At 39.0% G+C, this 25,268-nt stretch overlaps 1 protein-coding gene and 1 long non-coding RNA gene across 5 annotated transcripts in view; one reads left to right on the top strand and one right to left on the bottom strand.

Annotated features, from left to right (window-relative positions):
• The first annotated feature begins 1,112 nt into the window (after positions 1-1,112).
• LOC123746034 (uncharacterized) lies at positions 1,113-24,904 on the top strand. The gene is made up of 4 exons (XR_006771444.2): positions 1,113-1,175; positions 1,412-1,537; positions 22,385-22,483; positions 24,418-24,904. It is a non-coding gene; the product is annotated as an uncharacterized lncRNA (long non-coding RNA).
• LOC123746033 (protein abrupt) overlaps positions 3,200-25,268 on the bottom strand; it is a 73,885-nt gene continuing 51,816 nt past the window's right edge. For 2 of the 4 annotated variants that reach the window (XM_045727202.2, XM_069314163.1), the window contains exon 6: positions 3,200-8,714. In XM_045727202.2, coding sequence (XP_045583158.1) covers positions 8,478-8,714 — 237 coding nt within the window. In that variant the 3' untranslated portion in view covers positions 3,200-8,477. Of the gene's footprint in view, positions 8,715-9,384; positions 19,544-19,837; positions 24,605-25,268 lie in introns of those variants that run through there. The other 2 variants (XM_069314157.1, XM_069314159.1) reach the window with 2 other exon arrangements.

Genomic DNA, 25,268 nt, shown 5'->3' with positions numbered 1-25,268 from the left:
TAATTTAGTGCCTCCAGTCTGTCCGCATTCTTGAGTATTGGGATTACATTTGCCTTTTTCCAGCGTTCTGGAAAAATTCTTGTTTTTAGTGTTATTAAAAACATCAGTTAGCGGGTGACATAGCACCTCTGCAGCCTCCATCAGTAGCCATGGTGACATTGCTGCCTCTATAGCCTTCAGGTGCTTGTTTAACCTCTTCCACTGTGACTGTCATCTAGTGTTTCCTCTGGCCTTTCATCACTCGACTCTGGTCTCCACATTGCTTCCAATGTTATCTTGAAATTACCTGTTTCGGTCTATATTCACAATGGTCTGCTTGCCATGTAGATTAATTTATTTTATTATTATTATTTACTCCTATTAAGGGTATTATTGTTATTCCCTTCATGACTGCCTTGTTTTTCACCAGCAGTTAACATAATCTTGCGTCCCATAAACTAATCCTGAACCAGTTATGTGCTCTGTAACCATTTGTTCCCTCTACCGCTCGCAGGACGAGTTTGTGATGCATAATAAATTATCTACATTCATACTAATCCACTTACATTAACTTTCACAGCCCAAATGACATACTAAAAAGTTAAAAACTTAACCTGGCCAGGCAATCGTAGGCCTATTAGAGAACATATGTGCTAGACTAGGCTTAGAAAGGTTTGGTACGTTTTTTAGCCTACCCTGTACAAAATTAATAGTACAAAACGTGAAAATTTTTGGTAGCAACGGTTCATTTTTGTACGTTCGACAAAATGGTTGCTGTAAAAGCTATTTCTTTAGGAGGATGGGCTTTTTAACAGCCACTCTGTGAAACATGGGCTGTGATACATTACTGTAAGTGTCATGGGAAGGTAATGGAGCTATCCGTACAAATTTATTGTGTTGTCTTGCTAAATTCGGACACAATTAAAGACCATAAATTGCATGTTGTCTAGCTGTTAACACAATTTGGTTTCAACATAAAATAGGCTATATTTTGTAATTAGAATTTGTTATGTTTTAGTGAGAAAATTAGTAAGTTATTTCCGTGATGTATAGCATAAATTTGATCTAAATAGCATTTACTCGGTGAAATTCACTTCAAAGTTATTTAAAATGTTCCTAAACAGCACAAACCACATCATGTGCTTGTCTGACTGGAAAGTCTAAATTTCAGAAGGCGCAGCGCACACAGCAACTAGGTGAGTACACAGTTGAGAAACATTATCTTAGGTGTCTAGTGCGTGTGTTATTCACAATGTTAACGTAAATGACAAGGACTAGTCACGTGAGAGGATCGTAGATAACAAATCCCTTCACTGGGAGTTTTTAACTATCTATTTGGTGTAGAAGGCTGTCTGGTGGTGTAGAAGGCTGTCTGGTGGTGTAGAACGGGTCACTACAAATAACCAATTGGAGGTGGCTTCTTTATATTCAGGTCGGGAAATGGAAATTGGCGCAGGGAGTTAGACTGTGGTTATGAGGTGCGATAAGAGGCGCTGGCCAAGGCCGCCAGCCTGGATGTCCTCCAGGGCGGGTTTCCTGCCTTCCAGTTTGCTGAGCGGTGGGTACCGTGGGATGGGAGAGGGAGGCGAAGGTAACATTCTAAACCCCCTTATAACTTCACCCCACTGCTTGTCAGCACTGCCAGCAATATGTAGGTGGATTGCGGAAACAAGATAAGGGAGTGTTCATTTATGTTAGAAACAACTTGCGTGTATAGTAAAGTGTCTTGTTCCTCGATTTCACTATCTTTACGTGACCACCATTTCGTTGCAGCTTTAGTGCACCTAGTAGTCATTGCCTAGCAATATTAGAGTATCAAACAAATAAAAACTCGCTAGTCATTAGACATTTTCAATGTTACCTTCGTGTTAAATATGATGATCGCTACTAATCAATTCTTCATTCTTGGTGTCGGGCACAATTGCCCCTGATAAGGTATCTGGGCGTAATTTACACACCCGCATTCTGTTGTTAAGGTCAGGTTCCCCCTCTCACCCACAACAGCCGTCTAAGTACTATTTGGTGAACAATGGCACAGGGTTTAGGGAAATTTGTCAAATGTCTATGAAGATACTAAGGTCCTAGCACACCCCACCTAGCCTCTGTTCTCCATACTGTCCACACCCACCTAGCCTCTGTTCTCCATACCGTCCACACCCCACCTACCCTCTGTTCTCCGTACCGTCCATACCCCACCTAGCCTCTGTTCTCCATACTGTCCACACCTACCTAGCCTCTGTTCTCCGTATCGTCCACACCCCACCTACCCTCTGTTCTCCGTACCGTCCATACCCCACCTACCCTCTGTTCTCCGTACCATCCACATCCCACCTAGCCTCTGTTCTCCATACCGTCCACACCCACCTAGCCTCTGTTCTCCGTACCGTCCACACCCACCTAGCCTGTTCTCCGTACCGTCCACACCCACCTAGCCTGTTCTCCGTACCGTCCACACCTACCTAGCCTCTGTTCTCCGTATCGTCCACACCCCACCTACCCTCTGTTCTCCGTACCGTCCATACCCCACCTAGCCTCTGTTCTCCGTACCATCCACATCCCACCTAGCCTGTTCTCCGTACCGTCCACACCCCATCTTGCCTCTGTTTTCCATACTGTCCACACCCTACCTAGTCTGTTCTCAATACTCTCCACACCCTACCTAGTCTGTTCTCAATACTCTCCACACCCTACCTAGTCTGTTCTCAATACTCTCCACACCCTACCTAGTCTGTTCTCTATACCATACACACCCCACCTAGCCTGTTCTCTGTACCGTCCACACCCACCTAGCCTCTGTTCTCTATACCATCCACACACTACCTAGCCTCTGTTCTCCATACCATCCACACCCCACCTAGCCTCTGTTCTCCATACCATTTACACACTACCTAGCCTCTGTTCTCCGTACTATCCACACCCCACCCAGCCTCTGTTCTCAGTACCGACAACTCTATGGGCTCCCTGGGGTCTTCAGTGGGTTATGACACCCACAGCCGAGTGTTGAGGCACTGTGGTTGTTTCAAGATGTGCTTCAGATGGAGCTGGTGACCCAGAATTTAGGTTTTAATCTTCTTACTCTCCAACATTTGTAACTACAGTAGTTGTACAAGAAATAAGATATGTATATATCTTATTTATATGTACAGTATCTATAAGATATTGTATTGTATATTCAGTTAGTGTCTTTTATCGTAAAATTTTAGGTATAAATAAATAACAGTAGCATGTTAAATTTTATTCACTTGGTTATTCAGGACATAAATGTTAGCCCATATACTGTAGTTGGAGTATATAGAACTTTTTTTTATAATGTATAGCCAAATTCTAATTTAGTAATAAAAGAATACAATTGATTATATACAAAAACTGTTTTGGTATTTATACTATTTAACAACTAAAAACATTCAGGTATTAAACTTATCCACTATTAGCACATCCCTCAGTAATTTTGGATATATGATTTTACAGTTAATGCCAAGTACATTTCTTGAAAACATTAACCACTTGTTAAACTTAGATTTGTGTATTATATAGCCATAGCAAGGGAAGAGTTGCTACACCAGAAGCAGGAGTATTGAAGCTTGAAGCTTTGAATGCTTGACACAAAAGTATAATTTTGTGTAATATACATAAACATTTAGAGATGTTTCTATTATTTCCTGCTAGCACCAGTGACACAAACATGTAGATCATAATTTATCATTAGAGAGGCTTGCAGTATTGCCAGCATACATTATTGATTACACTTGCACCACTGTAGTGCAGTAATCATTACAGTCAACTTTAACCATATTGTCCAGAGTTTGATTTTCATGCAGTGGACTAGACATTTGGGCATGTTTCCTTTCACTTAGTGCCTCTGTTCACCTAGCAGTCAATAGGTACCTGGGAGTTAGGCAGCTGTTGTGGGTTGCATCCTGGAAAGATCAATCTTTTGTCTAGGGTGACCTTAAACCCAACAGACTATCTGTCCCCTAACATAAGAGCATCAGTATCACATACTTCCAGCACTGCTGCATACAACATTAAACAGATAAGGTGAAAATTGAATTTACAGTACTAGTGCATAAACCTAACCAGGTCACAAACATTGTGGCACTATTTTGCTTTGTTATTTATGCATACAAGAGTTCTTACATTCTTGTAAAGCCACTAGCATGCATAGCATTTCGGGCAGGTCCTTCATCTTAATTTTCCCTGGAATACGACCCCCAAATCGCTTAACAACTAGGTACCCATTCACTGCTGAAGTGAACAAATACATACAGTTAAGGATTGGCACCTAGCCAATCCTCTCCGGCCAGGATACGAACCCATGCCAAATCGCTCGCAAAGCGTGGGGTGAGTGTCTTACAACTGCACCACTATTATTAATTAAATCTTGGGAATAAATGTGATGCATTTTATAAAACTGAATATACTGTGCATAATATCTTTGTACTGTACCTGTACATTCAATGATTGATTTCATTTAAAAATAGTTATCCTGAGCAATGCCTTTTATCTATGATTTTGAAAGGGTGTCCTCATAGTTTCAATATGTTCTGGACATTCGGTAAGCAAATGATTTATTGCTATTGTAATAGGACCATGCATTTATCACTAAGGTTAATATTATTATACATAGAGTAGCCATAAGTCAACATTAGATAGGCTTTAAGGTCTGCCACCTTACAATATTGATGGAAACTACTCTGCCAAATATTTGTAATAATGGAGAGTCTTGCAGTACGTATTGTCATTTCTAGATACAAAAATCAATGTGTTATACAATTAAAACTGATTGATTGGTTATCTTAATGTGGGTTATGCATTACACAAGTTATACATTATACATTACCTGAGAGCCACTAACACTAGTGGCCTCAACGAGGACAGGAAGCCAGTGGCTTGTTGAAGGTCCTCCCCTTTTCCTTGATCTTTTCCAGCTGTACTTTAAAGGTTGACAGAGTTTTGGCATTTTTGGCTTCGGCGGGTAGGCGGTTCCATGGGTTAATAACCCTGTGGGTGAAACAACATCTCCTGTTCTCAGTTCTACATTGTGGCTTGTTGAGCTTGAAACTGATACACTAATCCAAATACACCAGAGATACAATTGAATCACTACCTTCTTTTCCTTGAAGTCAAAGTTACGCTTGATTATTTCAAGTGTTTGGTTAGGTTTTTTTTTACTGCTGCCTCTACCTGCCATGCAACTTTTATCGAGTGGTGGATTTTGACTCAAAGATCCTTTTTTTTAAATCAATCTGCTGTAATGTTTCAAATTTAGTGGTTGTGGCAGGGATTGTTATGCCCCCAAATGCAAGGTCTTGCATCTGTCAATATTAAAAAGCATTTACCAGTCTTCTGACCATTTGTGAAGTTCCTGTAGATCTCTTTGTAAGGCTTCAACATCATTATCATTTCCCACAAATCTTGTGTCATCTGCAGATTTGATGATGTGTTTTGTAATATTCTCATCTACTGTATGTCCAGGGGCGCCTGACAGCTGCGTGGACAGCGCTTCGGATTCGTAGTTCTGAGGTTCCGGGTTTGATCCCCGGTGGAGGCGGAGACAAATGGGCAAAAAGTTTTTCACCCTGATGCCCCTGTTACCTAGCAGTAAATAGGTACCTGGGAGTTAGACGGCTGCTACGGCTATGACAAAAAGGGTTGGCCCCAAAATGGGCTCCTGTGGTACCCCACTTACCACATTTCTCCAATCAGATTCATTCCCATTTAGCACCACTCTTTATTTTCTTTGTTTTAACCATTGTTTTATCTATTCTAGTATTCTTCCATTTATTCTATGTGACTGTAATTTCTTTGCCAGTCTTTCATATGATACCTTATCAAAGGCTTTAGCAAAATCCATGTACCGTACTGTATACTAGACCAACTGGAAGTCCCTTGTCTGAGTAGCTGGTTACCGTTTGCAAAATGTGAGGAAGTTTGTAAGGCAGGATCTATTTATTTAACAAACCCATCTTGTGTTGATTTTACGAGATTGTTCACTGAAAGATGGTGAATAATTCCCTCCCTTAGGAATTTCTCCATGAGCTTGCAGATGTGTGATGTCAAGGCTGATTGGACGGTAGTTCTCTGCCGAGTTCTTTCTCCTCTTTTTAAAAATAGGGGTGACATTTGCATGTTTCCAATCTAGGGGTTACTATCCCTTGGTCCAGAGACTTTGTGAAAAGTAATTTCAGTGGTAGGTATAGTTCTTCTGCCAGTTCCTTTATGACTCTGGATTGTATTCCATCCACACCTGGGGCTTTAGAATCTTTTAGTTTGTCAGTGTTCTTCCTGATTATGCCATATGTTATGGTTATATTCCTAAATTCATTCTCTTCACCTCCTTGAAATATTTGTGTGGGTGATGGGATGTCATCTAACCTTTCTAGTGTGAACACTGGTGTAAAATATTAATTTAGTTAAGCAATCTTCAGTGTTTGTCTGAGGTTAGAGAGTAAATGCTTGCAGATGAGTTCTCACAATTTCCCATGGTGATTTGTGGTTGTATGTGGAATATCGTAGGGAAAGGAAGGGAAGGGATTCACAGTTGACAAGTTAACTTGACTCCCAAGCCCCCTCTTTAAGTAGAATATGAAGAGCTTTCTGAGCTCTTCATATTCTACTTGTTTCAGGTAACAACTAGGTTGCTACTTGAAGCAAGATCCTGATGGTTTACTGGACAACATAGTGCAGAGTCAAGGCAAGGTTTTGCACCAATATAGTACAGATCTTTCCACACATCCCTTCCAAGTCATAGTGGTGCAAGGAAAACCCTAAAGAATACACAATCCAGCCTGAAATGACATCTAGAAGGCTTGTTCAAATAAGCTAAAAGCCCTTCCAAGCCATACTTGGCATCACAGGAACTTCCAAGTAGAAGTCTCACTAATCACTAGTTGGGTCACCAAGCTACTACCCCAGACACATTCTACCTAACATGAACACCTATAAAGCACAGGGAAAGGAAGTTCCTACATCCCAGGAAAGATCCATATCCAGACATTCAGACTCCTGCCCAGGAAAGAGATGATCAGGAATATAGCCATCCAAGTACCAGGACATAAAATTATAGAACACCATCCAATTTTCCTAAGCTCTGATGTCAGGTCAGACCAAATGATACATGCATAGAAAGAGCCTGTGGCTGAGCTTGATCACACTATGCTGTAAGTGGAAAAACCAGTCATCAATGCAAGGCACCATGCTTTGGAAATTCAGCAAAAGGGACTCTGTATTATAATGCCAAAAGCTAAAAGGGCTTTGCTGTGACTGCACAATGATGATGCACCAGCACAATGACTATAAAAATGAGCCAAAACAACTAAGAAGAATAAATAGCTCACTGGCCCAACTGCCTGTAGCAAAGGGCATAAGAAACATAAGAATTCTCAAATAGAGAGTCTTGAAATCAAAGTAGATAAATTGCTGCACCCTATCAAGAGACCAGGCTGGGTTCAACTGCACATGGTTGAAGTCCCTACTAAACGTAAGAAAAGAACTATACTTCAAGACCAAGGTTAAGGTGAAGCAGTTCTGCCAGTACAGCTCTACATGAAGAAATATTGTTTAGCCTGAGCTTCTCAGCAATAAAGATTCAAGTGAGGAATGACATAAGAGAAAAACACATGGAAGAAAATTGGTGCAGTACAAGATACCATTGAAAAGTACACCAGATAGCAACAATAAGAGGAGGCTCTAAGGTGTTGGATGAGCAGCTATTCGACCTGCTTCCCATACAGATGGCAGAAGATCTGCAGTAAAAAGTTCACACATTAAGAACTACAGAAAGCCTGCATTAATTAATAACACTACAAGCCAGTTTTATGAGTTGAGAATATACAAGGGAAGAAGAGTTTGGAGCCAATGTAGAGCAGGGCAGGAAACATGGTCCACAAACACTCCAGCCTTGATAGATTGCAACTGCAATTGCACTAGATGACACAGAAATGTTTCCCACTGATTCCAACTGAAACAGTGTCAATGTCAGTGTGTCATTTATCTTGGACACAGATCCTGTGTCTTTAGCAGGAGCAAACATCCATTCCAAAACAGGTAGCAAGGATAAGGCTTGTTGGCCATTTAAAGTGGAGAATGGAGAGTACCCAAGCCTCACAAATACCCAGAACCTGCCTCATCCTCCTCCCCCTCCCAAATAAGGTTGAAAGGTCTTCAAGAATGTAAGCACTACTTTGTGAAGGATATATAGTACATAGAACTTAGAATGAGCACTGCTTGGAAGTCATTGTGATGTCAAGTAGTACAATATTTGAAATAACTGAGTTAATTTGAATGAGCTTTCTAGAGGACATTCCAGGCTGAGTAGTTATTCTTCAGCATGACCTATCATGGATGTTTTAAAGGATCCATGGTGTGCCAGTGTAGGATGTCAACTTGTCTTGACTGTGCATAATGCTGTCCAGAAAACTAGCAGGATCTTGCCTGAGGCAGCAAAAGTTGTATTACTTAGAAATATGCAACTAAAATATGTAATGTTTGACTTAATTTTATTCACTGGAGACCGAAACATGAGTGCTGATGTGGTGCTTGAGGTAATCCTTGCGCGAGGAGCGGTAAGGACAGTGTGGACAGGAGTACGGCCTCTCTCCTGTATGAGTTCGGGTATGTCGTACAAGAAGATAATGGAAGTAGGTGGAGTAAGAACAATACTGGCACCGGTGTGTCTTGTATGTCTTCAATCCAGATAAGTTTTTGTCACTTCTGGCCTCCATTGTACCCAAAACCTGAAAAAAAAAACAAAAAAATTAGGGATCTATTGATTATCCAGCTAAGAAATATACATTCAGCAATAAGACAATTTACCAGTTATAAATATACATTTTATAAACATGGCTACATTAAGTATATACATGTACACTTTCATAAATATGAGTGTATATTTATACAGTACACTCATTTTTATTTTATTTTATATTTATACATATAACCAGCCTTCCATGATGCATAGTTGTGACATCAAGCAGAGGAGGAACTTGCATCAAGAAGTGCAACAGCAGAATGAGACTCGCCTGAGAACCTAAAACTATGACCTCTAGAACCAAATCTCTTTAGTAAACCATTTGTAATAACAATTTAGTTTTTTCAAATACCTGTAGTATATACTTACTACTAAAAGTGTTAGAATTTAAGCAAACACTCTACTGGAAAAATATGTGAACAGCAATGAAATTACTTTACAGAATCGGTTTCAATATCATTATGATGGTGGTTTCATGACTCGTCCTCGATTCAGAATTTTTATACGCTATTCCAGTAGTCAAATCACTTCTAATTTTCAAGGATTCCAGTATGGTTCAGATTTATGGGCTTTGCTGTACAGTACTTTCAATATTTGGAAATAAGAATGACAATTTTAGTGTACACTTAATGCAGGGAATGAACGAAAATAAACCACATAGATTGCAATTTATTAAACATAACTATTTTATACAATGGAGTAATATAATTGCTAATAAAACATACTATAGTTACATCAATATACAGTACAATATAATATATGTGTGTTTATACTGTAAGAGCTCAGTAATTTCGATTCTTGTACAGTATCTTAAGTCTCTGAGTAGTCTGAATGATATCAAGTTTGTGTTTTACCTTATTTTTTTTTTTTTTTTTTTTTTTTTTTATCCCAAAAAGAAATTTGGACTGCCAAGATTTCTGCCAAACAAAAACCTGAATAAATTCAAATTTTTTTTTTAACATTCCTGGTAAAATATTTGGCCAACTTGAATGGCGTGAGCCCCATATAATTCGGATTAGCAAGCGTAGATGTTATTTAAAAATGTACACTTGCCCCATTACAGTGAAGACCTTAGTTTATTGTATGTACATTTAATAGTCATGGCAATGTAATATAATTTTGTGCTTACAGCATTATCAATGTTACAGAAGGAAATCATAAATACAGTAATACTGTACTTATTAATACAATATACAATATAAAAGAATTCATCAAGATTGACTCTGCAGTTGGAATATGAAGCCCATTGTTAATTTAACAAGCAGAGCTGAGCTATTTCCACAAACATTTTCTAACAAAATTTATTCTTTTTTACTTACAAATTCCATTGAAGTTTAAAATCTTTTCTAAGCTAACTGTTATTGATGGCATGATGACACCTTACATAATGAGTAGTGTTGAATGATGCATGTAACCATGAATGCCTTTACCAGTTGGTTTCCTGTAGTTGGGGCCGGAAAGCCCATTAGGCTTATTGAGGTCTACCTGGGCTATCTATTGAGCTGACAAACGATGCAACCAACAATCCTCTCAAATTTGAATTTCTAAACAAAAAAAAAAAAAAAAGCTAGAGGGGAATGTAGCAAAATCTGGATCATTGATACATTGTGTTAGGTAATTTCCATCAAATTATATATATACAGTAATCTATTTTTTTTTGCTAATCTTGTTTTAATTAATATTTGACCATATTGCAAATATTGCATTTATATTTTTAAAATGTTTTACTGTATTAATATTGTATTATAAATTGTACAAGCAAGATTTGAGATTTCTTTGGGACTAACTGTTGAGGCATGCATAACAATAATGCATAGCTGGCTCTCGTTACTTGAGCATTTGCATATGATGTATCATTATTTCCACGGTGAAGCCACGTTGTGCAGCAAGAGTAGTATTGGTACATCAGACAAGGGTAAGAGCAATTGCCTTGCCATAGATAATCCAGCCACGTTATTTAAAAAAAAAAAAAAAAAAAGTGATCATGGGTGATCATGGCTGGGGAGGAAAGCAGTTAGAAAAGTACTGCATGATATCGATGCCCTTTCTGGCCTTGCTAAAGAGAGATGGAAGTGGATCACATAGTTTGGGAATAAAATGGAGAGCAACAGTGTCAAGATAAGTAACAAAAGAATATTGAAACCACCTTGGCATGAGGATTTATATGATGGTATTTACCAATGATTTATACAGCACTGTAGCCTGGAGCTGGCTGATCGTGGAGAACAGTTAGTATTTTGCCAAGAGAATGTGATTATATGTGCCCACTATGGACTTACACTGCAGACACTTCAAGTTCAGGGTGCCTGTGGAGGTTCAACACAGCATGACATAGTACCATAAGTGTACTTTGGCTGTCTGTTTTCAAAAGCAGCCTGTGCTATAACAAGGCAAGTCAACAAATTTTTCAAAACTTGTTGTACATTATTAAAACTACTGTACTGTACATAGAATCATTATATATAATTTGTCTAAATAAGTACTGTATCAGACTAAAAGAAAAAATATGATCAATATCTAAAAATTTAAAACGTCAAAAAATCTGGAGTTCACTCAAATTTGGATTGGGTACAATACAATATGATTCTGATTTTGGATGTACAGTACAGTACCACTGTATTCTACTTGACTTCTGAATAATAAGATATTGTGAATTGACAATACAATATAATGTACAGAATACAGATTTTATATATAAATTATATAATATATATAACATACACAGCAGCAGCAGCACCCGGACATGAGGTGGGGTGGATGCTACAGTTTTACTTATTCAACAAGGATCACAGGGTCTGGGCAAGCCAAGACTCGACTCAAGTCTGTGTAAATACCTGCTGAAGACTAAGTGAAACAAGGATTTTCTGCTTGAAATGCTGTGTGTATTAGTAGCTTTAGGGATAGTATATACAGTATTAGCTCTATATAGAAACCCAACATTCTGTTTGTAACTCATTTTGTGTGCGTGTACTTTTACCTGAAGAAACATTATTATTATTTTGTGACATTCCAAAAGAATCAATGGAAGAAGGCGTGTTCTTTTGGTGGGAAGTCTGAGAGGAAGGGAAAGAGTATATAGGCCAGAGTGAGGGAGAGTTGGTCCTAGTGGGAAGGTGGTCAAGGGTCTTCCCACCAGGTGGGAAGGAGGTCAAGGGTGGAGGGGGAGTGGAGTGAAGGGGAGGCACATAAGCCCACATTTATTGCAGCAGACGTAATGGTGATTGTTTCCAATTAGATGTATAGTGAGGTTGTAGTTCCACATATAAATGCAACAGTGAATTCTCATGTGTGAAAATTGTGTGACCACTGCCACTCACATGTACCCCTTCCTTCCCTGGCCTTCTGTAAGGGGTCTGTCTAATTACCCAAAGCTACCCAAACTTACTCAAAGCTACACAAAGCTCCTAGCATTACGTTGGTAATGAATAAATATGATATATTTAGTCATTATAATGTTGGTGCTGAATGTAGAACATGAAAAACATATTTTTACTCTGAAAAACTAACATTTTATAACGAAATTAGAGAAAAATTAAGAAGCTGGTGATGTCAAAGCAAGTCGACAGTCCAAGCGACAATGTTTGCTGGTATATGAGCCTCCTGTACCTACCTAACTTAACCTAACCAAACCTAATTTATCCAAACATAACTTGATATAACCTCTAGGCAACAATATATCTTGAATAATTTGTTTATCTTGGATAAGTCGCTCCACAACATTGTCGCTTGGATCGTCGACTTCCTATGGCCTCACATGCCACTTAGCTTCATCTAATTTTGTTATAAATTTATATTATTTCAGAGTAAAAATGTTTTTTTATGTTCTACATTCAACACCAACAATATAGTGAGTAAATATATCACATTTCTTCATTACTTATGTAATGCTAGGAAGCTTTGAGTAAATTTGGGTAGCTTTGGGTAATTAGATGGACCGTTCTGCAGACCTCACCCACCAAACCAGCAACTTAATTCCTTGTGTCTGACCCCATACCCATCGTCACCCACTGCCACCCCATGCCCATCACACACCTTTGGTTTCCCCAACAGGGAGGGTGGAGGGTAGAAGTATTGTGGTGTGGTCAGATGGTGGTGGGGGGGTCACCTGTGTACCAATGAGTGTCCCATCTGCTCTTCCTGACTAAATGTTTGCTTTTCTTTTGATCTTTGGCCTGCATGTGCTCATGCATATATTTGTTCCTCTTTTAAAATCCAGATTGAAAAAAATCATTAGGGCAAATGGGGGGGATACTTGACAAGATGCTGGCTTCCTGCCCTCATTGAGGCCACTAGTGTGTAAGTGGCCCTCGGTGGCCCTCTTTGCTCTTACTCTGGTGGCGGTAAGTATTACACTTACCCCTCGCTGTGTGTTCCCAGTTCAGAAGTCAGTATGAGTTTCATGGGCATTTCCCTGCACTTAGCCTTCCATGGTTGGTTTTGATATTCCCCACAGGTCTCCTATGTTGTGGTACAGCATCAGTATGGACCATCCCTCCAAGCAGCGTTGCCACAGTGCAATTTTTTTCTTGGTACAGTAAATTCTCGAGCTCAATTTCTTTGCAAAATTTGACTCGGTACTCAAGGTTTGCCTTGGTGCTTGAGTTTGTTGATACATGTATGAGCCAACCAAGTGTGTGGCACACTTCGGTTTAAGTGTCTCCTGCCCAGTGACGACCGTGCTTGAATTCTTTGTGAAGAATTTCATTGTTTTTGTGCTTTTTTGGTTTCTGAACATAAAAGTTCTTATTAAATATCATGCCATGGGTTTCAAGAAAGTCGGTGGTAAAGTTCAACATCAGAAAATAGTTGTGAGGATGACAATAGAGGAAAAACGAGATCATTCATAGTGAGACAAAGTGATGTCTCACTTCAGATAAGTGTTAAAACATAGGGAAAAACAAGTGTCTATAGACAGATTCTTAGTAAGACAAGCAAGCAGGAGCCACAACAAGGTCCTAATGGTATGCCTGCAAAACGTGAGAGAGAGAGAGAGAGAGAGTACCTCATAAATGTCATCATTGCTGTTATAATGGAAGGGGACTCCCCTTTCAAACACTTAACACCTTGTCGTCCTTCCCTCCTTCTTCACTGTCTTCCATATGCCAACAAGAGTCCACAATAAAGGTAAGATACACTTGTACATACTGTGTACAAAATGTATGTACAGTAGTATTATGTATAAAATGTATTTTTAGGTCAACATTTTTGGGGGTGTAGAATGGATTAATTCAATTTACATTATTTCTTATGGGAAAATTCGTTTCAGTCTTCAAACCGTCTTTGGGAACAGGTTAAATTTGAAAACGAAGGTACCACTGCACTTTGCAGCTTTGTGTGGATAGTAGTTTTTTCTGTCACTGCTTACCACTTATTGGGTGGAGTGGCTTTCTTTTTAGTCCAACCCACTTTGTAGGGTGTGGCTTATCAGGTGGTAACCTCTTACCCGAACAGGGAATTCCATTTAAATTTTGTCCTGTCTTGGATCTGCTTTGGATACCCAGGAGTTAAACTCCTCCACTCTCTGCCATTGAGGAGGTTGTGTGTTTGGTTATGCAGATGTGTTCCAAGTTTGTTCCTTCTCGTCGTCCCACTTCAGTTTTGGGCTGTGCTGGTTTGGTGCACTCGGCCACTTTTACTTGGACCTCTCCTAGTCCAGACTTTGAAGTGCTTGCATCCTTCAGGAGTTTTGGCTGCTTCTGACTTCAAGGTTGGCTCCTTCCATACTGGCAGCAGTGACAGTTGAGCCAGAGTTTCCTTCTGAGGTTCTGTTGTCTTCTGTTCCAGAGGGGTTTTGTTGGATTGTATTCTCCTTGTGGTGGGGATACCTGTTGATCTCAGATGTCTGGCAAGGAACCTGGTACTTCCTTGGGGCCCCTCTATTCAGCTTTGTGGGGCTGGACAGGTAGGTCCAAAATGGGTCTATGGGGTCCTTTCATCCCGATATGGTTTCAAGCCTGGTCGTAAGGGGGTTGTAGCTCTGCAAAGGTTTTTTTTTTTACATATCTGTCACTGTTTGAACTTGCAGGTGCATTTCCGGGTGCTGGTAGGTTTCTCGGATTTGACTTTTTTATATAGATTTCTGTCATCTCATATTTTTCTGACTTTTGCAAGGGTGGGTCTCCAAGGGTTCATGCTGTAGGATTGCAACCTCACCTCTTTTTTGAGTTTGGATCCATTACTGCCTTTTGGTTGAGATTTGAGCTTTTGTCCTCTTCCTAGTTTGTGGACATTCCACTTTGGGGGTTTGGAGCAGTTTCCACTGCTTCAGAATGCTTGAGTATGTGAGATGGGGTTGGTGTCGCAGGTGTTTAGGGGCTCGATTCCTCCCTGTTGGCACTTGCCCTACACTGGGATGCACATGCTTGGCTGCTACATGTGTATTTGCCTACAGTTTCTACTGTTCAGGTCATGAGGACCACAGAGGATGCCTCTTGTACAGGAGCCTTTTTCTGTGCAGCTTTGTGGTAGTTTAGATGCTTTGGCTTTAATGCCGGGGATGGGGTTTCTTCTACCTACAGCGAGTGCAGAAGAGGCGGTGCCTCCGTTGTATGCCCTTCTACCCTGGAAAGCAGTTAATTTCCTTCTATGCCCCTCTTCCCTGACAGGCAGTGGTGCACTTTTTTTACAGCTCATTTAGCATGGCAGTGAGCTTCAGTGTTTTCAGTCTTTGAGCAGAGTATTTTTGCAGTAAGAATCTGCCCATTGTGGGCAGGTGTTCTTCAGGGTGTTTTAGCCTTGATGGCTCCTGGTCAAGTAAGAGATTCTGTAATGCAATTTTCTGGGGCCATAGTGCTGTCTTTGACTTAGACTTCCTCAGTTTCTCAGTGGTAGTGTCGTTAATTTTGCAAGAGGGCTGATCATCAGGGTACTTAGCACTTGTCCTTTTGCAGTCACCCCATTGACAGTGCAGGAAGAAATAGGGGTAGGGGTTGAATGCTTTCTCATCATGCTTGGACATTTTGTGTGGTTTTGTGGGACCTTCAATGGGAGTGGTCTTCATGCTTCCTCTTGGTGTCGCAGGTCCAGGCTTGGCTGTCTCTTTCCCTGCTCCCCAGAATTATTATGAAGAGATTGGATGCTTGGGTGGTTCCCCATGGACTTACCACTCCTTTTCAACCTCTCAAATTAGACGGCTTCAGTCTTGTCTTACCTTCTGCAGGAGTCCCTTCAGCCAGGACTGACTGGTCTTTTAAAGCAGATGCTTGGATAGTCTCATCATTTGGAACATTTATTGCCATGTTCCTCTCCATCCAAGGTACACAGACTGACTAGGGTTTTGTGTGGCACATCTTTGCTACTGATTCAGGGTTCTTACCTTTGGTTTGAATCTGAAGCCCAGGGTGTTTTTTCCGGGGTTAACAAGGGTCAAGATCTCTCATCTTCATCTTTTGGAGAACTCAACTTTGCCTAACTTAACAGCTGGCTGGTTTAGGCTCCCAGCTTGTTTGCAAGCTGGGAGATCTGGTCTGCAACCAGAAGATGTGGCTCTTCCCCAGTTGGTGAAGTTAATCTTTGTCAATTGGCAGATATCTTAATTGATTCTGCCATAGGTTCAGAGTTGGATGGGCCTCGTCTGGTATTCTCGGTTGGCATCCCTGTCTCCAACTCGAGTGAATCTGCTCTACTTGTTTCTTTTTGTGCATATTTTGTGAAGCATGTTGAGGTTTCCCATTCGAGGTGCAAAAGGTTGTGCAGCATACCAAACTTTGATTATATGGTTTGCCCACTGGGTTTGTCTGTAGGTGTTATGTCGGTTTTCCCAGCACCACCCATTTTACTATCATCCGTACCATTGGGTTTGAACCCTGTTTGTCCATTGGCAGCTTGTTGCCACTTTCCTCTTTTGGCTATTTGGAGTTTGACCCATGGCACCTTCCTCCATTACACACACAAATCACAATTACGTGATGCATCAAATGAACAAATCCACAATGAACATCCTCGTCACGGCCCTTGTAGATGTGTTCCTCCTCCATGCTTTGCCTGTTTATGGAAGCCTCGTATTTGGCCTGGAGTTTTATGACCCCCATTCTCTGGGTGGCTCAGAGCAGTTGGTTAACCATGGTCTGGCTTGCTTTTGGCTCCTTTCTTCTCATTTGGGCCTCATGATTCAGCTCCACTCCACCTGCTCCAGTGGTTCTTTGTCTAAATCACAGAGGGTTGCTTCAGTCCTTTCCATTCTAGGGATGGACTCCATGCAGCTTGTCTTCTGGAGTCTAGGTTTGGCTCTGTGTAGATACAGTGTGCAATTGTTGGTATCTCGTTTCCGTTCCTTCAATGCAGAGTGGATGGCCTCAAACATATCCTTCCATTGGCTTTGCGAGTCATTCAATTACCTTTGGGTGGACATCTGTGTTGGCATAGGAAAAAGGCTTCCATTTTTCCAATTACCATTCCTTGATTGCAGTTAATGTTTAGCTTAGAAATGTGTTAGGATTTCTCTTATCTTTATCCTCCAGTTTGGCTTTATCCTCTTCTCATCCTTTCAGGCTGGAGATGTTTGCTGGCAAGATCCTTTTGGCTACTTATGGCCCATTAAGCAGTCTCCGTGGTGTAGTGGTAAGACACTCGCCTGGCGTTCCGCGAGCGCTATGTCATGGGTTCGTATCCTGGCCGGGGAGGATTTACTGGGCGCAATTCCTTAACTGTAGCCTCTGTTTAACGCAACAGTAAAATGTGTACTTGGATGAAAAAACGATTCTTCGCGGCAGGGGATCGTATTCCAGGGACCATAGGATTAAGGACTTGCCCAAAACGCTACGCGTACTAGTGGCTGTACAAGAATGTAACAACTCTTGTATATCTCTCAAAAAAAAAAAAAAAAAATTTGGTCTTAGTTTCCAGGCCTTCTAACTCGGTGTCCAAACCCATGCATATTCCATGGCTCCACCTCTAAGAAAGTAATTTGGGATGTTTCTCAATGGTTTTAGGTTCTTTGCCAATTTATGTATTTGGACTTTCTTGGCTTTCCTCCATTTGTTTAGCTTTAGTGGGGCCAGTCTTGTAGGCATTTGTTATCAACATCATGTTGTCTTCTTTTCTTAAGTTGTATCAGGCTTTCTTTCACCACCACCACCATCACCACCACTACTACTACTACTAATGCCAGTAGTAGTAAAGAAGGCCTACTCCTGAGCCTGTTTGGTCTATGGATTGGAATCTTATTTGTCCCCTTTGGTCTGGTTTCTATTTTTCAAGCGATCTTTTTCTTGGCCCATGGCTGTCAGATATTTTGTTCCTTCTCGGTGTCTGACAAAGAAATATCTCACAAGCAACATGTAATTTAGGAAGGGCATGACCTGGAGAATTATTTATTTAAATATGAGTCTTGTGAAGAAATATGTTTGTAAATACTGTACTGGAAATAGGTTACCTGGGATGCTTTGTATTTACAGTACAATAATGACTAATATTAATCTATTGCAGCTTTATGCGATAAAATTAGGGATAAATATGTAAAATTAAACTATAAGAGGGAAATATAGAAAAAGTATACTGTACTGTATATATAGACCAAGAATACAGTATGTAGAATAATCACATGAAAAACATCTACATGAGGGAAATGAGAATACTTGCCAGTGAATAGGAGCACTCCTACCCTAACTTGAATTCTTTTCACAATGGCAACACTTCATAGGAAGAATAAACAAGTGTATGTATGTACTGTATACAGTACTGGCTTTATTATACATATTGTATATGCAACCATCTCTCATGAGGGTAACATTTTGGTCTTAAAAAATTGTGAATCTGCTTATTCAGATAAAACCCTTAATATACAGGATCCTATATAAAGTGGGAAAGGACATTGTCAAAAAGAGTGTGAAGTGTTTCAAGGCTAGCAAGAGGCAATGTAGACGACTGGAGTGGTTAACTTCAGGTCATCAGCTAGGCATGGGAATATACTACACCCAACATGACATATGGTTTAACAATAAATACTAGTAAAGATGGAGTATGCTTGAAAGAAGAATTATGAGAATGGGTTTGAATCTCGCTCACAAATGGTAGTCACCTTGAATGAAGAATGAATTGGACCGAGAATCTGATTCCAAGGTATAAATTACAGTTGTACCAATACTGTACTCTACGATGACTTATGGTTAAAAAAAATAATGAATAAGGGCAATAAATCATTCAGCCATCCTTACAAAATGAATATGTAAGCAGTGTGGAAGCATTGATTCACTCAGTATTAAATGGTGGTAAAATTTGTTAACACTCCTCATATGGATCAAATATGATAATTTTTAAATTTTCTTAAATTTCATCTTAATCTCCCTACTCTTATATTTCAAAATAGTTTTGAGTACAGTAATATTAAGAATATCATATTGATAATGAAGCTGTGTGGATCCGTACATGTCTTTTCAAATGACTGGCATGAACAAAGCATGATGAACAATGAGGGCATGTGTAGGGCCTCTCTCCCGTGTGGGATCGAATATGAATTTTAAGATTACTTTTAAGTGCTGCTCGAAATGGACAAAATGGGCATGAATATGGCTTTTCTCCAGTATGAGAACGAATGTGAAGCTTAAGGTTTCCACTTAGTGCAGATCGAAAGGGACAATGAGGACATGCATATGGCTTTTCTCCAGTATGTGTTCGAACATGGCAACGTATAGCAGTTAGATGCTGGGTGGAGTAGGAACAGTATGGACACTGATGGATCTTGCTTCCTGGGTTGATGTTTATGTCAGCTCGAGTGGCAGCACCTACAGCTGCTGTTGCTCCTACAGCTTGTGTGTGTTTTCTTGTTATATTCATTTCCTCTGCATCAATGCTTTGACCATCACACTTCACACCCACCTGTGGGAGACACCTGTCTTATTCATGGCCACTCAAAATTAACTGAAGTAATTCAACATAATAGTCTTTTATTTTAAGGTTGCAAGATATTATTTACTCTAAAACAATTAATGATAAAAATCCCTAAGTGAAAAACATTTTAAACCAGCATACGAAGATGTAATGTCATAATATTAAAGAACGTAAAAGAAGTGGTGAAGACTTGTGGACTACCATGAATGAACAAATATATATTTAAATAAAAATAAGGGAGTTGCTTAAAGAAATGAGGAGTTAGAAAGTAAAGCACAAATAGATAAGCAAACAATTAAGATTTAAGTCATAATGCTAACAAGTACAAGTTTAGGATTCTTATGAATATTGCATTAGTAACAATTTCTTTACCTAAAAATCAAAATGTGTTGTGGACACTAGTAATTATGAACATGTTAAGGTTGGTCATCTTCTTATGTTGATGAAGATAACCAACCTTTGAAGATATTGTATATTTATTTTCCTCTCCTAAGCCAATGTAATTAGTTATTTGTAAATTTGCAGTTAGTCATTTTAAGTCATTCCCTGTTTTTATCCTAATACTGTATCTGTATGATTATAATACAGTACATGCAATGTATATAGATGTAATGAAGTTAACAAAGACCCATTAAAAAAGTTTGCTATTGTTTTGTAATTGCTTACTACATGATAAGGTGATCATGTACTAGTGGCCAGCGTTTATCAAATTACAATTTGTTGTTTCCTGCTGGTATATGATTCTATTTTTCATGACATTAACAGCCATAGTGTAATAGCAAAGGAGTGGGATGTAAGATACTTTTGAGCAGTGTCAAAACCAGGTTAACAAGCAATATAGGTGTACATACTGTATTACATTCTGGTTTATATACATTTCTCAAATGCTGTTTTTGTCAAGTATGTGAACATAAATATTCAAAATGTGGAAACTAAAGTGAAGCAATGAACATAAAAACCATCCATCTTGAACATGAAAATCCTCACTCCTTCACCATAAGTTAGCAATTTGCATATCTTAGCAATAGTCAACATAGCCAATGTTTTCCCTACCCAGATTTCTACTGCAGTATATAAAACCAGAAAAGATATTTCCTTTTATTTTTCCATATTTTGCATGCAAATGGATCATACAAGAACAGATTTGATTAAAAAATTTTTGCACAGGCAAGGTTTAAATTTTAATGTCAGTCACATCATTAAAAGGTGTTGACTGAAGATGTCAGTCTTAACCATCAAAGAGGGTTAAGACTGACATCGTCAGTCTTAACCCTCTTTGAGGGTTAAGACTGTGGAGTTAAGAAGTTAAGACAAATTAGACCTTTAGACAATAAACTTGTGAAAAATTATTCTTATTCATGATTTAGTGACAGGAATCAGATAACAGGACCCCTTAACCACTTGACCATCACAACCAGACAAAAGATGATGGTAGCCGAGGCTAATTCCCCATCATCCTTGGTCCTGTACGCCAGTTGCAGAGTGCTGGCAGTATGAGTTCGAGTCACTTCTGGGGTGTGAGTTTTCAGAAGCATATATGCCTGGGGACCATTCAGGCTTGTTCACATTTGTGTTCCTCATGTGTGCCCCAAAGAATGAAGTGATTTGATAAAATACCATGCCCAAGATTACCATCAGAGTGCTGGGGGGATGATGGGGAATTAGCCTCGGCTACCATCATCTTTTGTCTGGTCATGATGGTCGAGTGGTTAAGGGGTCCTGTACACCAGTTGCAGAGTGCTCCTGGCAGTATGGGTTCGAGTCACTTCTTGGGTGAGAGTTTTCAGAAGCATATATGCCTGGGGACCATTCAGGCTTGTTTGCATAAATATATAAAATATATATAATACTGTACAGTACTCAGTTATGGTATACCCAAGTGTGTTTGTATTTTAAGATATTTGATACATAAGGGCAAGGCAACCAGTTATTAGAGAGAGCAACGTAATGTTGAGTACATTAAGAATTTAGTGGCGATTTATTTTTTAATTACTAGTTTACTTAATTTTGTATTTTTTTTAATTACCAGTATCCAATGTGATTCAATTCATCATCAGTGTATTAAGTGTAAAGAAGCCCATGTGGTGCTAGAAGAAATTATTAGCTTGTAGTTATGAAGAATCTAGGCAGTGTTGCCAATCATCATTTCAAATTTCTAAGCATTGCCATAACATTAGTAATTGTCATTAGAATTTTATTGGCCACAAGCATATGTAAATATTGCTTTAGTAAACCTCTGTTCCTTTATTATTGTTTGGTATTAAGACCTCAACTTCACTTTTTGTAAACTGATTACATGGGCTTATGACCATGTATGAGTACCATCAAAGCTTGAGCTGGGACCAAGTACCAATATGTTGAAGTTTACCTGGCAGTGGAAGTGTGAGCTAGCCAGGTTGGCAACTTTTGGGAGAGGGTTACTTTTGTTGGGGCTAGGTCGAAGGTACAAAGTCCTGTACATTGGCGGTCGGGAAGAGACCGTGGCCCAGGGGATCATTGGCCTTCTCCCACTCTGCACAGGGGGTACAAGGTCTGGGTGTGTGTGAACTCCACTCCATGTGCGACTGGGACATCCCTTGGTGGTTGTGGCACCATAGGAGGGGAGAATGCCATGCCACAAATAACAGCAAAAACTTCATTTTATTGTTCCAAGCATATAATATTGTGTGCATATTAGTAACATGAATATATTTGAGCATTCCAATATTCCACATATTTTATTACAGTACTGTATATAAATTTCTCGTGATACCCTATTGAATAATAGTACTGAAAAACTAGAAAAAAACAAATCAGAAACATTGAAATAATCTCAAAATATCTTTGCAGCAACTCCCACCCCACAGCGAGGCTGGATCGACTACCCTGGGGTGAATGCTGCTTCAACGCTTGTGAATTGCTAGACTTCCAAGCTACACCACGGCCAAAGTAGGTCACATACATTTTTGTTTTGTTTTTCCTGTCATCAGGTAATCAAATTCAAATGACAGTATTTTACTATTTTATCAATGTTATATAACAAAAAATGCACAGAAAACAGTCAAAAGTTTAAGTTATTGCTTCTCATCCATGTTCATGAAATTCTAATGCTAAATTTAAATACCAGTATTGATACATAAAACAAAAATAAATTCAAATATGACAAATTAATAAACTGATATTATCATCACACATTAACAATTTAAAACATATTAAATTGCCAGAACATGTGTGGATATGTGTCTAAGCCACAGTCATTCTATACCTTTGAACACCCGAGTTGCATGGCTTGGTGGCAACCTATGCTCTTATTAAATATCTCATTTCTACACTATATTTGCCTTTTTTTTTTTATTAAAAAGATGTCTTACAGTTGTAATCATAGTGCTAGAGGTGGTACAAGAAATATTTCAGAGGTGGAATTTGTTAGTAATAAGACTGCTAAATGTGAACCTGACTGGATGTGATGATGATGGAAGAGTGCAAGATAGTATACCAACTGATGTACAGTACCTACGGAAGACATTATACTTAGTTAATGTTAGAAAGTTAGTCAGTTAATGTCACACGTCAGCTAGAAAGCTAAAATGTATGAAAGCTGCAATTACTCGTGGAATATATTCAGAAATAGTTAAATGCAGTGGAGAAATGGGAATGGAGTGGTTGTGAAGAATTTACCACGTGAAGTAAAGTGCTAACTGTGCCAGAGTACCCAAAAAAAGCTTTTAATAAACCTCAGAAAAATTAAGGAAATGTAGTGAATATATGAATTATAGAATCATTAGTTTACTATGGCAGTGATTGGAAGAGTACAGAAAATTTAGAAATTTATCAGTGATGACCGAGGTAGGTTGTGGTAGAAGTGGGTGTGTATCAGATATTTGCACCGAGTCTGTGCATGACTATTATAGATTGCAAAAAGCACATTCCAACTTTCTTTATTAACTATGTAGAGTAATGAGCATTAAAGAAGTTGGCACAATTCTATTAAATAATGTAAAATTATTTCTGTACAAATAGCAGTGCATGTGTACAAGTTAATGGTGTACTGATTGACTGGTTTTATATTATTATGTGCAGATAATATAGGTATTTTACCAGTGATATAAGTTTATGTAGACTAATTTAAAATCTAACTGATGTTTGTGTGAGAAGGCTATTAACAGTGAATATGGACAAAAGTAATGATGGTAAAGTAGGGTCAGACAGGGGGAGGCGCAATGAAGTCATGATTACAAAAATAAATAAAATAAAAATGTTAAGATTAGATGCAGTCAGAGGGCTGCATGAAGGAGTGGTGTATCAACCCTTATGATCTGATGCAAGATGGATTGGCATGAATGTGAAAAATCAAGCACTGGAGCAATAGACATACAATAGAAAGAATTGAAAATGTTATGAAGAGATCTGGAGTACAAAATTCAATAAACCATAAAGATTAAGGTACTGATAAACATATTGGTGATTTGGGCATGCTGAACATATGGTGAATACACTCTTTTACACTGGTCTAGACTAAAGTAAATTTGAGTAAGGCTAGGAAAAGATGGGCAGACATGGCAAGTGTTAAATTGCTTTTTAAGTATAGTACTGTATGAAAAATACACAGGATATAGTCAAAGTCAATGCTTGGTGGAAATGGTTTGAAAGGAAGGGATGAATGCATTTGTAGTACAGTACTGTATAGATAAATTCACTAAGAGCACAAAACACCTAGTTTCATAAAGTGGTAAAATGATGCTGTGGATGATTTATGGAGTGAGTACGAAAGTGATCTTGGAAGCGATCTTTCCGTGAAAAGCGCATAGGGCAGTGTGGACAAGCATATGGTTTCTCTCCAGTGTGAATATAAAGATGATTTTTTAAATTACTCTTCCGGGCAGAACGAAAAGGACAGTATGGGCAAGTGAAAGGTTTTTCTCCAGTGTGAACACGGATGTGCCTTCTTAAGAGAAATGGTCGATGGAAAATATTTTCACAGAATGGGCACTGATGAACGTTGCCTGTTGCAGTGTAGATCTTCTGAGCTTCCATAGATCCCACACTCTCAGCATCACCAGGTACCCCCACCTGTAGAGGACGCCACTATTCTTATAGTACTCAAAATAACAGATGGTAACATTTAATTTACTATTATCATATGAAGTCATCTAACATATATGAAATTAAACCAAACAATGCTCATAGTGAAGCTCTTACTGTGAGACTTTATATAAAATTCCATTTGAAAAGCTACACCTATTTACTTGTATATTGAGGTCATTACAGTATGTCATGTGTAGTCATTTTGAAACTTTGTAGGAATAAAATGTCATAATTTATATCTGAGAAAAGAACAAAACTTATTGTAAAATAAAAAAAAAAATTATTTGACATTGTTTTTATCACTGCAATATTGTAAGGGGCATGTGTGATTTCAAAATGACTTGAGTTGGGCCAGTGTTTATCAACAAACCAAAAAAATGCTTCTCTAAAAACACAAGTTAATCACAAGGCTTAATGCTGATAGACTCCAGACTTGTAGACTGTCTCATAGACTTCAGGAATTAAGGAAAATGTGTGTAATTACCTAAGGATAGTTACAGTGTGAGAGCTACGCTCGTGGTGTCCCGTCTTTCCAGTACTCTGTCATATGACAGCTTGAAACTCCTGTTTTGGTATCCACCACCACCTCGTTTGTTCCAACTATCCATCACTGTCTATCATACATAGTTTTATCAAGGTCCATTAATTT

Source organism: Procambarus clarkii, chromosome 78, assembly GCF_040958095.1.
Source record: "Procambarus clarkii isolate CNS0578487 chromosome 78, FALCON_Pclarkii_2.0, whole genome shotgun sequence".
Taxonomy (NCBI): Eukaryota; Metazoa; Arthropoda; class Malacostraca; order Decapoda; family Cambaridae; genus Procambarus; species Procambarus clarkii.
The sequence above is the reverse complement of the archived record's forward strand: the minus strand, read 5'-3'. Positions and strand labels throughout refer to the sequence as shown.